Source organism: Equus quagga, chromosome 2, assembly GCF_021613505.1.
Source record: "Equus quagga isolate Etosha38 chromosome 2, UCLA_HA_Equagga_1.0, whole genome shotgun sequence".
NCBI classification, from domain to species: Eukaryota; Metazoa; Chordata; class Mammalia; order Perissodactyla; family Equidae; genus Equus; species Equus quagga.
The window spans coordinates 128,403,594-128,419,436 of NC_060268.1; the positions used below are offsets into that span (position 1 = coordinate 128,403,594).

General features: G+C 36.5%; 1 protein-coding gene across 7 annotated transcripts in view; it reads left to right on the forward strand.

The window, feature by feature from the left end:
- The window catches only part of DNA2 (DNA replication helicase/nuclease 2), a 64,158-nt gene that overhangs the window by 38,991 nt on the left and 9,324 nt on the right, over nucleotides 1-15,843 (forward strand). For all 7 annotated transcript variants that reach the window (XM_046651997.1, XM_046651994.1, XM_046651998.1 and 4 more), the window contains 9 exons: nucleotides 295-514; nucleotides 2,814-2,931; nucleotides 3,495-3,660; nucleotides 4,904-5,098; nucleotides 6,813-7,043; nucleotides 10,563-10,679; nucleotides 10,758-10,867; nucleotides 11,186-11,295; nucleotides 11,947-12,171. In XM_046651997.1, coding sequence (XP_046507953.1) covers nucleotides 295-514; nucleotides 2,814-2,931; nucleotides 3,495-3,660; nucleotides 4,904-5,098; nucleotides 6,813-7,043; nucleotides 10,563-10,679; nucleotides 10,758-10,867; nucleotides 11,186-11,295; nucleotides 11,947-12,171 — 1,492 coding nt within the window. The remainder of the gene's footprint in view (nucleotides 1-294; nucleotides 515-2,813; nucleotides 2,932-3,494; nucleotides 3,661-4,903; nucleotides 5,099-6,812; nucleotides 7,044-10,562; nucleotides 10,680-10,757; nucleotides 10,868-11,185; nucleotides 11,296-11,946; nucleotides 12,172-15,843) is intronic.

Here is a 15,843-nt window from a genome sequence, read left to right on the forward strand (position 1 = left end):
TCAAACCTGAGCATGCATCAGAATCACTTGGAGGGTTTGTTAAATTGCTAGGCCTTACAGAGAATTTCTGATTGAGCAGGTCTGACGTAGGGGCCTGAGAATTTGCATTTATAACAAGATCCCAGGTGATGCTGATGCTCCTTGTCCCGGAACCACACTTTGAGAATCACTGTTATAAAGATATGTAGACTCTTTCCCATGCCCACATTTTCTATGTGCAATAGAGAGTCAATGCCAACAGATGAGAAATGAGCTAAGTGTTCTAATTGCTTTTTGTTTTTGTTTTTGTTTTAGGCCAAGTGATGGTAGTAACAATAATTCAACATGTAGTATTGAGGTCATAAACTCATTGGATATTGAAGAAAGCATTTGGTCCCCTAGGTTTGGATTGAAGGGCAAAATAGATGTTACAGTTGGGGTGAAAATACATCGAGGATGTAAAACGAAATACAAGATAATGCCATTGGAGCTTAAAACTGGGAAAGAATCAAATTCTATTGAACATCGTAGTCAGGTAAATCTTAGTAAGAAAATTTTCTGAATGTTCAGTACATTTAAAAACGTGATCTGCTTTATGTATTTTGCTTTAATTCAGGTAATTTTTATTTGAGTTGCGTATAGTACTTTTCAATTTGCGATATATCCAGAGTACTCAGTTTGTCTTATAGATGTATACATGGCTGCGGCAGAAAGCTTTCTCCAGCAAAGAAATACAACAGCTGAACCAGTGTTGCCAAATTTATGCTGCCAAACTATCAGTCTAAACAGATGCTCCTAAAAAAGGAATTCCTTGGCTATGTAAGCTGGGGAGAAGGGGAAGCCAAGTACATTTGGAGATTTTTATGATGCACATTACCCTATTAAAGTTTCTGAAAAATATTATAGTAATACACTTTGTTTTAGCTATGTTTAACCTAATGTTTCCAAAAGCTAATTTACCATGGAGCTATTTTTTTTTCAGGTAACATCTACATAGGATACTCGTTAGGAAACATCAGTGTGAATTTATTCTTGTATGTCCAGCCTTTAATCTGATTTTATTGATGTTTATCTAAAATGGAATAAGGTCCATATCTTACCATTATATTAAATTCAAGTTTTTTATCATCTTTTCTTCTCTTTGATAAATAAAATAATCTTTTGTTGTCCTTCAAAATAATCTGAAATTTATATTAATTATAGCGACTTAACAAATCAATGTATCTAACATAAAGTTCTATTTTGTTTTCTGATTATTTTCATTCCCTCTGCCCATTTCCACATTGGCAGTCTTAGGTATGTTCTAGATACTTTTAAATCAGCAAAGATAAGACTAAAAGATAGTAATATTATTGTGTTTTTATGGTATAATATCTACTAAGGGAATAAATAATATAATAAATAACATAGCATTTGTAATTTAACTTAAATTTCCTTTGGCCCTTGGAATTTCACATGTCATTGCAGCAGATTTTATATAAAAGATTCAGATTCAGAATACTGAATTGTATAATCAGGGATGAAGGAGTCTTTCTCTTATGAAATCTTTCTTGCCATTCTTAATTGCGCACCAGATACCAAAGGTTTTCAGGAGAGCTTTTCAGTTTGGAAATGAGCAGTAAGGTCACCTTGTTGTTTCACCTGTTAGTGAGTTTCACAGACATTGGAGGTGGAGGAAAAAATAGGTTTCCACTCTTAGAAGACTTGAGCTTTTCACTTTGGTAATACAGAAATGGCTGAGATTGTCAGCTAAAGACTTGGCTACATTAAAGCCTTCTTGAGCAAGGAGAATCATTGCAAGATCCACAGAAGAAAAGCTATTTTTGAAATCAGAGATGTGAAGAAATGTGTTCTCTGTACATTTGACTGAAAATTTTTTTACTTTTTTTTAGGACATGTTTGAAATCACTTTAGAATGCTAAAAGGAAGAGAAATATAAAAGCATTTCAGCATCTAAAGTGGTCTAGATTAAAAGATTTTTCCTCGTTAAGGTTGCTGCTCTAAGTTGTAGTGCCTTCAAGGCAAAGAATATTATATATTTAATTTTGTTCAGTTGGAACTTTCATCTTTGCAAGAAGAGAAGCTGCACGAAGAACTTTAGGAATAAAATAATATTTCTTGTATTTAAAAAATGAGGAAATTTACTAGAGCAAAGCTTGAACAAAAATATTGGAGTTTATTTTGCATATTCATTGTGCAGGAAACAAGGAGACATTGAAGAATTAATTATAGTAATTCGTTGAGTTATATAGATATTGGAGATGAGGAGAGAAATAGATTTCCCCTCTGAGAAGATTTGATTTTTTTCACTTTGGTAGTACAGAAAAAGCTTAAGTTATAAACTACCTTCAGTAAAATGGATTGTATTCCAAAAGTTCATTTGTAAGTTAGTAATTTGGCATTTGAAACATATTTTCTTTTTTTTATTATTTATTTATTTTTTTTTTTTGAGGATTATTAGCCCTGAGCTAACATCTGCTGCCAATCCTCCTATTTTTGCTGAGGAAGACTGGCCCTGAGCTAACATCCATGCCCATCTTCCTCTACTTGATATGTGGGACGCCTGCCACAGCATGGCTTGCCAAGTGGTGCTATGTCCCCACCCGGGATCCGAACCGGTGAACCCTGGGCCGCCGAAGTGAAATGTACAAACTTAACTGCTACACCACCGGTCCAGCCCCTGTGTTGCCTTTTTTGGCTCTTGTTATTTTCAAAAGGGAAATAGCCTAATTGACCTTTTGGTTTTAAAATTAGAACATATGTTGATTGCAAAACGTGTATAGAGATACAGAAAGTTAAAGTTTTGTTTGACAAAATGTACAATGTTTTCACAGCTTGTTCTGTACACACTGCTAAGCCAAGAGAGAAGAGCTGACCCGGAGGCCGGCCTGCTGCTCTACCTCAAGACTGGGCAGATGTACCCCGTGCCTGCCAACCATCTCGATAAAAGAGGTCCAGCTGCTTTCCCTCAGTTTTACTTCTCTGGGTTTTGTTTGTTTGTTTGTTCTTTCTTCAACTTTTGGTGATACATATTTATACCTGACAATCGCTCACTGCACTTGCTAGGCCTAATACAAGTTGTAATTTGTAGTTGTATTTTTTAAAAAGAATTTTAACAATACGCTGAGTAGTTGAAAATATTAACCTTTTAAAATTTTATTTTACAGAACTTTTTTTTAAACTTTCTATCTTATAGTCAAGACACTCTAGATAGCTATATTTATCCTTAGCATTCAGCTTATAAAACACAGTATTTACTAGTTATGAGACATATAATTATTTAAAGAACTTATCAAGTGAACAAAAATTGAAGTAAATATACCAAATTGTTAACAGTAGTTATTCTAGTGTAGTGGGAAATATGAATGTCTTTCTTTACTTTTTTTATGTTTTTAAATCTAAAGTGTTACTTATATAATAGAAGACAGATGTAGTAAATATTACTTAATTCTTTAAATACACTCACCCTTTCTTTTTAAACACCCCCCCCCCCCCCCCCCCCCCCCCCCCCACAGAATTATTAAGGCTAAGAAACCAGATGGCATTCTCTTTGTTTCACCGAATTAGCAAATCTGCTACTGGGAAGGAGAAGACAAAGCTTGCTCCTTTGCCAGAAATAATTGAGGAACAGCAAACCTGTAAATATTGTTCGCAAATAGGCAACTGTACTCTTTATAGCAGGTAAACACATGGTCTTCCCAAAATATTAATTCCAGTTAAGTATGCACTCAACTCAAGATGATTTAACATTGTTGGCTGGTCTGGCACTGATGATTTCATTTTAGTTATTTTTCTTTGTATGTAGTACTTCTAAAATGAAAGGAATAGAGAAAAAACAAAGCACAGTTATTTCATATTTTATAACAAACCTGTTTCCTTGGAGAATAATAGAACTATTGTTTTTCAAACTTTTTCCAAAAGTGGATATTTTAATCTTGTTCGTATAGGTTCTGGGGAAATGAAATAATTTTAGGACTTATGGAGTCTGGCTAAGAAAGATGCAGTATAGGCATTTTGAATACAGTACAACTTTTTAAAAATGATATTTCAAGAAGTCTTCCATTTCTTAGTTGCTGTTTTAATTTCAGGCCTTTGTAGTTAAAAACAGGGAAATTGGTTCTTCCAGACAGTTCGATATGATCCAGTGAACTTGTCTTGCTTATATATGTCTATTTTTCTATATTTGGCAGGTTTATTAGCTGTCTTATGAACAGCCATATGTTTTTATACCTTCATAGGCTAGTGAAAGTTGTGAAGAACACAAAAAAGTAGTTGGATATAAATACAGACTAGGAAACAAGATCAAATCAAAACTAAAGTTCTAATTCAGCCTGATAATTCACGTAAAGGACTTTTAAATGTAGTGTATCAAAGGATCTCTTAATGGCAGAGGACTGTGAATTGTGGGGAGTCTGGGCCTGTAGTACAAGCATATTTTTTTGAAATCTTGTTTTATTCTCAATGTTTTATATGCTATTCTATAGTATATTTGTTTCTATATAAAAATTTAAAAGTTAGTATAAGCAAAATTGATACTCAACACAATTTTCCATGTTTTTATGTTGACTTTCTTATGGCACAGAGCTGGATGTACAAATAGTGTGATTTTGAAAAATGTAGTCATACAGAAAGCCAAAACTTGCAACCTCTAGGAGTAAAGACTAGAGAATACCAAACTTAAGTAGTTGTTCGTGGGGTAGTCATTGATGACAAAATAATGCAGTTTTGAATTTCTTATGTATTTTATTTTGTAAAAAGCCATTTGGCTTATAAAATGTTGAAATGACTTACAAAGAAAATTGGGAGCTGTGGTTATAAGTTATGATGATCATCATGTATGTGTACTTATTTTAGAAATACCTCATTTCATAGCCAGCCAGATAAATGCTTTATACATGTCTCTGACTTGGAGCTTTCTCTTTAGAGCAGTTGAACAACAGATGGATGACAGTTCAGTACCAATTGGCATGCTGCCCAAAATAGAAGAAGAAACTCAGCATCTGAAGCCTACACACCTAGAGTATTTCAGCCTTTGGTGTCTAATGTTGACCCTGGAGTCACAATCAAAGGATAAGAAAAAGAATTACCAAAATATATGGTTAATGCCTGCTTCAGAAATGTAAGTGGTCCACTTAGTACATAGTAAAACTTCAGTAATTTGGATTAGCTAGTGGGATGGCATTAGGAATTCATGACAAATACAGGTAACGTAGCATGTTAAAGACATGCAACTTCATATATTCACGCCAACTCCAGATGGCTGTCAGTGAGTTGTTTCTAAGTAGAGCACCATTGTTAGTTATTTTCAGTATGTTAAATATCCCTCAAGAAATCTTATTTTAAAAATTATTAGTGGGGGCGGCTGGCCCGGTGGTGCAGCAGTTCCACTTACATGGCCCTGGGTTCGCCGGTTTGGATCCCAGGTGCGGACATGGCACGCTTGGCAAGCATGCTGTGGTAGGCGTCCCACGTAGAAAGTAGAGGAAGGTGGGCATGGATCTTAGCTCAGGGCCAGTCTTCCTCAGCAAAAAGAGGAGGATTGGCAGTAGTTTGCTCAGGGCTAATCTTCCTCAAAAAAAAAAAATTATTAGTTGGGGGGCTGGCCTGGTGGTGCAGTGGTTAAGTGCCCACGTTCCACTTTGGCGGCCTGGGGTCCGCTGGTTCAGATCCCGGGTACAGACATGGCATCGCTTGGCAAGCCATTCTGTGGCAGGCGTCCCACATAGAAAGTAGAGGAAGATGGGCATGGATGTTAGCTCAGGGCCAGTCTTCCTCAGCAAAAAGAGGAGGATTGACAGCAGACGTTAGCTCAGGGCTAGTAGTCCTCAAAAAAAAAAGAAAAAAATTATTAGTAAATCTTTTTTCGCCAGTCAAAGGAGTATAAACTTGAGTATATCATAAGGTGAATTTTAGCATATTGGTAGAGTGCAAATTAATGAAGTTTTACCTAATATTTTAAATATTAATATTTAAAATTTCATATTTTTAGTAAGATTTGATACAGATTCAGATTTTCTAAAGTTGGTCAATCTTGTGTTTTGTGAGATCCGTTTTTTACAAGTTACTTGTAAAGTTGTAGTTTTATATATCTTTGCATAGTATTTTTCTTTATGTAACGTTTAGTTGCTTTTGATCCATTTCTTTCTTTCCAGGATGCATATTGATATAATGTGACTTTAGAAATAATTGGATCATTATCTCCTTAATACTAGATTTTTAACACAAGAACACGTTACAGTGGAGAAAGTTTCAGTAATTTTCGCTAGACTACATGAGTACAGTGAATATGTCAAGTGTACATGGCAACAAGCTTCTGAAGCTGTGTGCTAGTTAATAGTAGTGTCTGAGAGATTGTAAATGCTTAATACTTCTTTCTTAGAAGCAGTGGAATTATCAGTTTGCTTGCCATTATTTTAATAACAATAATTATAAATTCTCTTGTAAACACTAAAGAAATAGGTTACTTTTTTCTTCACGTCAGGTTCAGGAACAGGTTATTACAGTTTGTCTTCTGTAATGTTATGTGTATCAGCACAGGAGGTGGGGGTGTCGTTCAAGGATCAAAGTGCTGATGCTTACGTTGTTCAGAGATCCCAGCCCGTGGGTGCAACATGGGAGGTGCTCCCTAGCACTCAACTAGAGCTCTACAGGTGAGAGATTATTTTTTAGAACTAATAGAGAGTTGTGGAAAATGTAGAAATGACAGTCTCAGTATTTGCATTAGAGTTTCCAGGGGTCAGATAAACAAGTAAATTGTGGAAAAATGCAAATACAGTATTTGTATATATGGTGTAAATGTAAGCTCGCTCTCTCTGCCTGTCTGTCTTTCACAGGGAGGAGAGTGGCAGCTGCATTGGAAACCTGATCAGAACAGAACACGTAAAGACAGTTTGTGATGGACAATATTTACATAATTTCCAGCGTAAAAATGGTGCCATGCCTATCACAAATCTAATGGCAGGTGACAGAATTATTTTAAGTGGAGAAGAGAGAACGCTGTTTGCTTTGTCTCGGGGATATGTGAAGGAGATTAACATGACAACAGTAACCTGTTTATTGGATAGGTAATGAAACGTTCCTTTTTTGTGGGGTGGAGTAGGTAATAGCTTTATTGATATATGAATTACATATGTATATTTCATGCATTTAAAGTGTACAATTCAGTGGTTTTTAGTACATGCACAGAGTTATGCAACCATCACTAAAATCAATTTTAGAACATTTTCAGCACCTCAGAAAGAAACCCTGTACCCTTCAGCAATCATTCCCCCAGCCCTTGGTAACCACCAGTTTCCTTTCTGTCTCTATAGATTTGCCTGTTCTGAACGTTTCATATAAATGGGATCATATAATATGTGGTCTTTTACTGGCTTTTTTCACTTAGCATACTGTTTTTGAGGTTCATCTTCATGTGGTAGCATGTATCAGTACTTCATGCCTTTTTTGAAAAAGTGGAGGTAAAATTCATATAACATAAAATTGACTATTAACCATTTCCTTTCTTTTTTTTTCTTTTTGAGGAAGATTAGCCCTGAACTAACATCTGCTGCCAGTCCTCCTCTTTTTGCTGAGGAAGACTGGCCCTGAGCTAGCATCTGTGCCCATCTTCCTCCACTTTATATGTGGGATGCCTACTACAGCATGGCTTACCAAGCGATGCCATGTCTGCACCCAGGATCCGAACTGGTGAACCCTGGGCTGCTGAAGCAGAACATGCGAGCTTAACTGCTGTGCCCCGGGCTGGCCCCTATTTATTTATTTTTTTAAAGATTGGCACCTGAGCTAACAAGTGTTGCCAATCTTCTGTTTTTTTTTTTCTTTCTGCTTTTTCTCCCCAAATCCCTCCCAGTACATAGTTGTATATTTTAGTTGTGGGTCGTTCTAGTTGTGGAATGTGGAACGCCACCTCAACATGGCCTGGCCAGTGGTGCCATGTCCCCGCCCAGGATCCGAACCGGCGAAACCCTGGGCTGCCGAAGTGGAGTGCGCAAACTTAACCACTCGGCCATGGGGCTGGCCCAACCATGAACCATTTTAAAACGTACAATTCAGTGGCATTTAGTACATTCACAGTATTGTGCAACCATCACTTCTATCTAATTCCAAGACCTTTTCATCACCCTGAAAGGAAGTGTTGTACCCATTAAGTAATCATTCCCTACTCCCCTCTCCAGCTCCTGGCAGTAGCTAACCTGCCGTCTGTCTCTCTGGATTTATCTATTCTGGATATTTCATATAAATAGAACTATACAATATGTGATGTTTTTGTCTGACTTCTTTGACTTATCGTAATATTTAAGAGGTTTATCCCCACATCAGCGTTTATCAGTACCTCATTTCTTTTTATGGCTGAATGTTCCATTTTGTGGATAGACAACATTCCATTCATACATTCACCAGCTGATGGACATTTGAGTTGTTTCCACTTTTTGGATGTTATGGTTAGTGTTGCTATAAATATTCACATACAAATTTTTATATGAATGTATTTTTATTTCCCTTGTAGGTATCTAGTATTGGAATTGTGGGTCATGTGCTAATTTTGTGTTTAACATTTTGAGGAAGTACCAAACTGCTAACCTTTTTTTTTGGTACTTTATGTTCCATAGTGCTTTTGTGGACATAGTCTTATCTAATTCTCACAACCTCCTGGACAGCAGGCAGGATAAGACACCTGGTGTTAGCTATAAAGCTTGTTTCTCCTTCTTAGCACTCTGAGCACTCACCATTTCATTCTCTCTCTTTTATTTTAGAAAATGGTTGTTCCTTTATTATAGTGATGTAAAGTATGTTTGTCTCAGTAAAAACAAAGTACGTTCATTTAAAGAAAAATATCAAGGAAATAGAATAGTTGGTGTGAAAATTTGTGGTAGAGACTAATATCCATGTTCGGCAGTCCATGTTCCCCTCTTTCTGCACTCCCAGCCTTCCTTGCGTTTAAGTGCAGGCGTGTGCCACCATTTCTTAATGGGCGGAGATCAGCAGTTGGGATGCAGTGATTTCTGGGTAATCGCAGTGGAAATATCCAGGCTTGTTCTCTGCCAGTCAGTAATCCCACTTAAACCATAGCCAACCCTAGTCTGAGTTTCATGATATGGGAGTATGAGCCACAATATTTCTGTCGTCTGTTAGGATTCCTTGCAGTCTCTTGCAGTGTTTATTTAGTGCCTACCATGTATTAGGTGCTTTGCAAATCCTCAGGGAATTTATAGTCTTGTGGGTAGACAAATAGATACATTTTCAGACTAATAAAACAAGTGTTCGAATTGATGGGAACACAGAGGAGAGGCATTTAACCCAATTTTAGGAGGCTCAGGGAAGGCTTTTTGAAAGAGATCATTCTGGATCTTCATCCTGTGAATTAATAAGTTAGCCTGGTGAAGCAGTGTGAAAAGAGTATACCAGACAGAGAAAACATGATGCCTGTTCCCTGAACTGAGGCATGCTGGGGTGATATAGTATTAAGTGGAGTATTCAGGAAAGTGCAGGCAATTATTTCTGGAATGTAAAAGATAAAGAAGGGAGTGCTTGGAGAGATCAGGTCATAGAAGGTCTTATATAACCATGTCAAGAAGTTTTTAGTTTAATTATTCAGCTGTATTAAAGAATTTTAAGCAGAAGAATGGTAATAATCAGATTTGCATTTTTCTGTGGATGCATTGTGGAGAATAGAGTTAGTTAATAGAAGCCAAACTGAAAGCAGAGAAACCAGGAAACTGTTGTACTGGCCCAGGCTAGAGGTGACTGAGGGCTGGGTAGTTTTGGCAGAGAGGATGGAATGACTTTGAGAAGTATTAGAAAGTAAAAGTGGCTGGCATTTGGATACAGATTGCATATGTGGGTAGGGAAGAGGATTAAGGAGAGGGAAGGCTCGAGGCAGCAGTGTAGATGCAAGTGCCATTAATTGGGATCAGGACCACAGAAGGAGGGTCAGGTTCGGTAGGGACGAAGAGTTTTTCACTTTTGAATATATTGAGCTTTCATAGCCTGGGTTTTAACCAAGTGGGAAGATCTTGCTGTCTGCTGGATATCCAAACCTGAAGCTTGGATGAGGAACCAGAGGGGAGAGGAATGTGACGTCAGGCCTTAAAATGTAGATTTGACATTTAAAGCCATATGAGGGCATGGGACCCAAGGAGAAATGACAAGAAAGAGTAGTACAGAGGACCAGGGAGAGGACACTAGGGAACACCAGGGTCTTAGGGGCTGATAGAGGAGTGGGAGAAGGTGTCAGGAAAGAGACGTGTACTCCAGGCTGGAGGTGGGAGGAGCCATGTGCAAGGATCCTTCTGGGGGTGGTGATCACAAGGTCAGATTGCAAGGCCAAGTGAATTGTCAGCAGATGTTGTAGGTTCATGATTATTAACTACTTTGACCTTGGTGCCTTGTGCGCTCCCCTACTCCCTTTTCCCACCAATCCAGGGCTTTGTGCTGTCTTGGGCAAGTATGAATTAGGGGCTGGTAACCATTTTAATAGCTATTCTGGCCCGTTTACTCTTAGTAGACAGCAACATATTTCTTACACAGACAACCTGACTATATTAAATGAAAAACGTTCACGTACATCTGTTTTGCTGTTTTAGGAACTTGTCAGTACTCCCAAAATCAACTTTGTTCAGATTGGACCAGGAAGAAAAAAGTTGTGATATAGATACTCCGTTAGGAAATCTTTCTAAATTGATGGAAAATACTCACACCAGGTTTGTAACAGTGAATGAATCTGAATTTTACCTCACTTCCCTAAAGAATATTACTTAAACCGTTTTTTTTCTTTTCAGCCAAAAACTTCGAGATTTAATCATTGACTTTCGCGAACCTCAGTTTATATCCTACCTCAGTTCTGTTCTTCCACATGATGCAAAGGATACAGTGGCCAGCATTCTAAAAGGTCTGCTATCATCAGCATGTCTGCTTCCATTAAGTTTTCTTGGTTCTATTTGTAATTTAATCTCCATTAATGAAAATTAATGTAGTTTTTAAAATTCAAAAGTTTTAATAATTTATTAAACTTGGAATTATATTTTTTAAGTGAAGTCTCTTTGGAAGTAGTTTACATATATTCTTTCATGTCACCATTACATTTTCTTACTTTGAAAAGATATGTTGAAGAAGAGACTTGAGTAGAGGCTGCTTTTCTTATAAAATAGTTAATTTTCTCATTGAAATTCAACACTCTTTTTCCTGTTATTTTTAAATTTAAATATAGGTTTGAATAAGCCTCAGAGGCAAGCAATGAAAAAGGTACTTCTTTCAAAAGACTACACACTCATCGTGGGTATGCCTGGAACAGGAAAAACAACTACAATATGTACTCTCGTAAGTTTATTATTCTTTTGCTTAGAAACTAAATATTTAAATCAGCTTCTCCTCAGTTCAGGGAATTGATCTGTGATATCAAAAGGGCTAAATTTTAAATCCAAATGGCTTTATTTCAAATTAACTTTTTAGAATGACATGCGAAACGGAAGAGCTTGAATAGTTGTGATCACGCTTGTAGATTTCTTGCATTTAGGATTGTCTAAGATCTCTTTCTGTTGGTGATATATGTACCATTGTATGTTTTCCTTCCCTTTAAAAAATAGCAAATTATACAGAGGCAGTTGAAATAGATTTTTCTTGGACTTTTTTTCATGTCAGTAAATTTCTGAGCCGTCTTAGAATAATCATAATGATGGCAGCAAATATTTATTGATTGATACTGTGTGCCAGGCACTATTCAGAGTTTATATGTATTCAATTTTATAATTATTAATAATATATTATTCACATATCATTAGTAACGTGATGATAATGACATGTTATTTTCATAAAACATTTTGGGCTTTATAATTTTAAAAAAGTTACTTGGCTCAGCTCTTAGATATGCTTTCTATTGAGTTTCCTAATTCTATCTGAAAAATATAAGCATGTTTAAAATTATCTGGAATCAAAAGTAATGCTGTTTTCCTTTCTCTTATTCGTTATTAGGTAAGAATTCTTTATGCCTGTGGTTTTAGTGTTTTGTTGACCAGCTATACACACTCTGCTGTTGATAATATTCTTTTGAAGTTAGCAAAGTTTAAAATAGGATTTTTGCGCTTGGGTCAGACTCAGAAGGTACATCCAGATATCCAGAAATTTACAGAGGAGGAAATTTGTAGATCAAAGTCCATTAAATCCTTAGCTCTTCTGGAAGAACTCTACAGCAGTCAAGTAAGTACAATTATTGAATAACACTGACAGTAATTTCTGTAGCCAGAATGGGGGGAGAAATGGCGCTTTGGGAAATTCAGTTGCATTGACCAAATTTGCATGTGATTGATTTATGTAAACCACAGGGCCAGTTTATTAATTTATAGTTTGCTGTTTGCTTCTGAGCTGAGGTTTCTGGTTTACTATTCAGGGCTCCCATCTTCTAGTTTAAAATATCCTAGTAAAGGAAAACTGTTTCTCTCTTATCCCAACACTTCTGACATTAGCTAATGGAGTTAGTGCAGACCCCACAGGTCAAGGGCTTGGTCCCACAAGACTGCCCCCACTTCAGTTCTCAGTTGCAAGTCCAGGCCTGCTGTGCTGCTGAATAGCCAGCTATAAAATGGGTTTCCATGACCCCCTCCTTGGGTTCAATACTTTGCTAGAATGGCTCATGGAACTCAAGAAAGTGCTTTACTTACTATTACTGGATATATTATATAGGGTACAGTTCAGCACAGCCCAATGGAAGAGATGCATAGTGTAAGGTATGTGGAAAGGGGATGGAGCTTCTGTTCCCTCTCCAGGTAAGCCACCGTCCCAGCACCATGTGTTCACCAGCCCAGAAGCTCTTTGAACCCCTTTGTTTAGGGTTTTTATGGAGATCCCATCACATAGGCATGGTTGATTAAATCATTATTCATTGATGATATGCATTATCCCCAGCCCCTTTCACCTTCCTGGAGGTGGAGGGCGGGGTGTGGACTGAAAGTTCTAACCTTCTAATCACATGGTTGCTTCCTCTGGCAACCAGCTCCCAGCTTCCCTCATTTGTGTAAACTCTGGTTTGGTTGAAAGAGGCTTATTATGGGTAGCAAGAGATGTTCTTCTCACCCGTATCACTCAGGAAATTTCCAGAGTTTTTGGAGCTCTGTGCCAAGAACTAAGAGGAAGACCAAATATATATTTCTTATTGTATTACAGTATTACACCCAGAAAACTACTAATACATAATCAAGATTTTTTTAGTGAGTTTGAATTAGAAGCAATGGTACGTGAACAGTCTTGTGATAGGTTTGATATAGAACCTAATTTTTATTGTATTATTTAATGTCTGTATGTATTTTTACTGGAAAGTCTTAACTAATATTTCTGTCTATTTAAAATACCATCTAAAATAAATTAGATTTAATAGGCAGTTCCTTCAACGCCTTTGTCTAATATCTACACCAATTATTGAAAAATTTTGAAGTGACTAAGATGTATGTCTGATTGGCTTTTTCTTAAATTGAACTTTTTATTTTGAGATAATTATAGATTTACATACAGAGTTGTAAGAAATAATAGATTATGTTTACCCTTTGACCAGTGGTAACATTTTGCAAAATTGTAGTAAAATATCCCCACCAGGATGTTGACATTGATATTGATACAGTCTAGATACAGAATAGTCTCATTGCCACAAGGATCGTTCATGTTGCACTTTTATAACTGCATCTGCTTCTTTCCTGCCCCATCCCCTCCTTAACTCCTAGGAACCCCTTATCTGTTGTCCATTTCTACAATTTTGTCATTTCAAGAATGTTATGATAAATGGAATCATGCAGTATATAACCTTTTGAGGTTGCTGTTTTTCACTTAGCCTAATGCTCTGGAGATTCAGATTGTTGCATGTATCAATAGTTTGTTCCTTTTTATTGGTGAGTATTGTTCCATTATATGAATGTACCACAGTGTTTTTGGGATAAATAAATGCTCAGAGGTGCAGTTTCTGGGTCATTTGGTAGTTGCCTGTTTAGTTTTTAAAAAATTTATCAGGGCCAGCCCTGGTGGCCTAATGGTTAAGTTCAGTGCACTCTGCTTCAGCAGCCCAGGTTCAGTTCCCAGGCACAGACCTATGCTGCTCTGTTAGCAGTCATGCTGTGCTGGCGGCCCACATACTAAAAAATAGAGGAAGATTGGCACAGATGTTAGCTCAGGCTGAATCTTCCTCAGGAAAAAAAAAATTTATCAAACTGTTTTCCAAAAAGCATTTGTAACCAGCAGTGTGTGAGTGATACTTGTCAGCATTTGGTGGTGTTACAATTTTTCATTTTGGACATTCTGATAGGTATTTAGTGATATCTCACTGTGATTTTAATTTATTTCCCTAATGGGGAATGGTGTTTCATGTGCTTGTTTGCCCTCTATATATCCTCTCCTGTAAATTGTCTCTTCATATCTGTTGCCTATTTGGATTTTTTATTTTATTTTTTATTGTTGAGTTGTGAGAGTTCTTTACATATTCTAGGTATTAGTCCTTTATTGGATATGTAATTTTTGGATTTTTCCCCCACTCTGTAGCTTGTTTTATCATCCTATTCACGGGGTCTTTTGCAGCAAAAAAGTTTTTAATTTTGGCGAAGTCCAAATATAACTTTTTTACTTTCATGCATTTTGCTTCTGGTGTCAAGTCTAAGAACTCTGTCTAACTCTAGATGCTGAAACTGTCTCCTATTTTTTTCCTAAAAGTTTTACACTTTTACATTTAAGTCTGACCATTTTGGGTTTATTTTTGTATAAAGTGTGAGATTTAGGTCAAAGTTAAGTTTTTTCACCTTTTGATGTCCAATTGCTACAGCACCACTTGAAAAATCTTTCATTTCTCCATTGAATTGCTTTTGCACCTGTGTTAAGAAAATCCATTGGGTATATGTGAGTGATGTAAAATTCTCAACAATATGCTCACAAACTGAATTCAGCAGCATTTAAAAAGGTTTATACGCCATAAGCAAGTGGGATTTATTCCTGTGATGCAAGAATCATTCAACAAATGAAAATCAATCAGTATGATACTCCATTCTTTCACTTTTACCATGCCTATATCATTAAATTTGAAGTGACTTCCTTGTAGGAAGCATACAGCTGGGTTATCTTTTTTATCTGCTCTGCCAGTCTCTGTCTTTTAATTGGCGTGTTTTAATCCTGGACTTTTAAAGCATACATAGTATATAGACGATTTACATTTATCATAATTACTGATACATGTTAGGGCTTAAGTCTGCTATTTTATTTTTTGTTTTCTCTTTTTTTTGTTGCTCTTGTTTCTTTTTCCTGCCTTATGGATTACTTCAACATTTTTTAGAATTCCGTTTTCATTTATCCATTGTGGTTTTGGAATGTATCACTTTAAGTAGCTTTTTTAGTGGTTGCTCTGTTGCTCTAGGTATTACATTATATGTACATAACTTATAGTCTATTGATGTCATTTTACTAGTGCAAGTTACGTTAGAAAGCTTACTTCCATTTGTGTTCCTTTATCTTTCCCTGTTTATAATAGTCTTAAATATTTTTTCTACATACATTTAGAACTACATCAGACTGTGTTATAATTTTTGCTTCAACCATCAAACATAATTTGGAGGAGATAGAAAGCTTATTGTATTTATGCATATTTTTTGCTTACTGTGTTCTTTCTTCCCTCCTGAGGCTCCTCCTGGAACTTCTCTCCTTGGAAAGTTGGAGTTTCTGTCTTTTATCATTTCCTTTCTGTTTACAGAACTTCCTTTATCCATTCTTTTCGGGTGGTAGGTCAGCTGACAACAGATTCTCTTAGATTTCCTTCAACGTGAGGATGTGTCGATTTCTTCCTTCATTCCTGAAGGATAGTTTCCTTAGTTACAGGATCCTGGGTAAATAATTCCTTTAGAACTG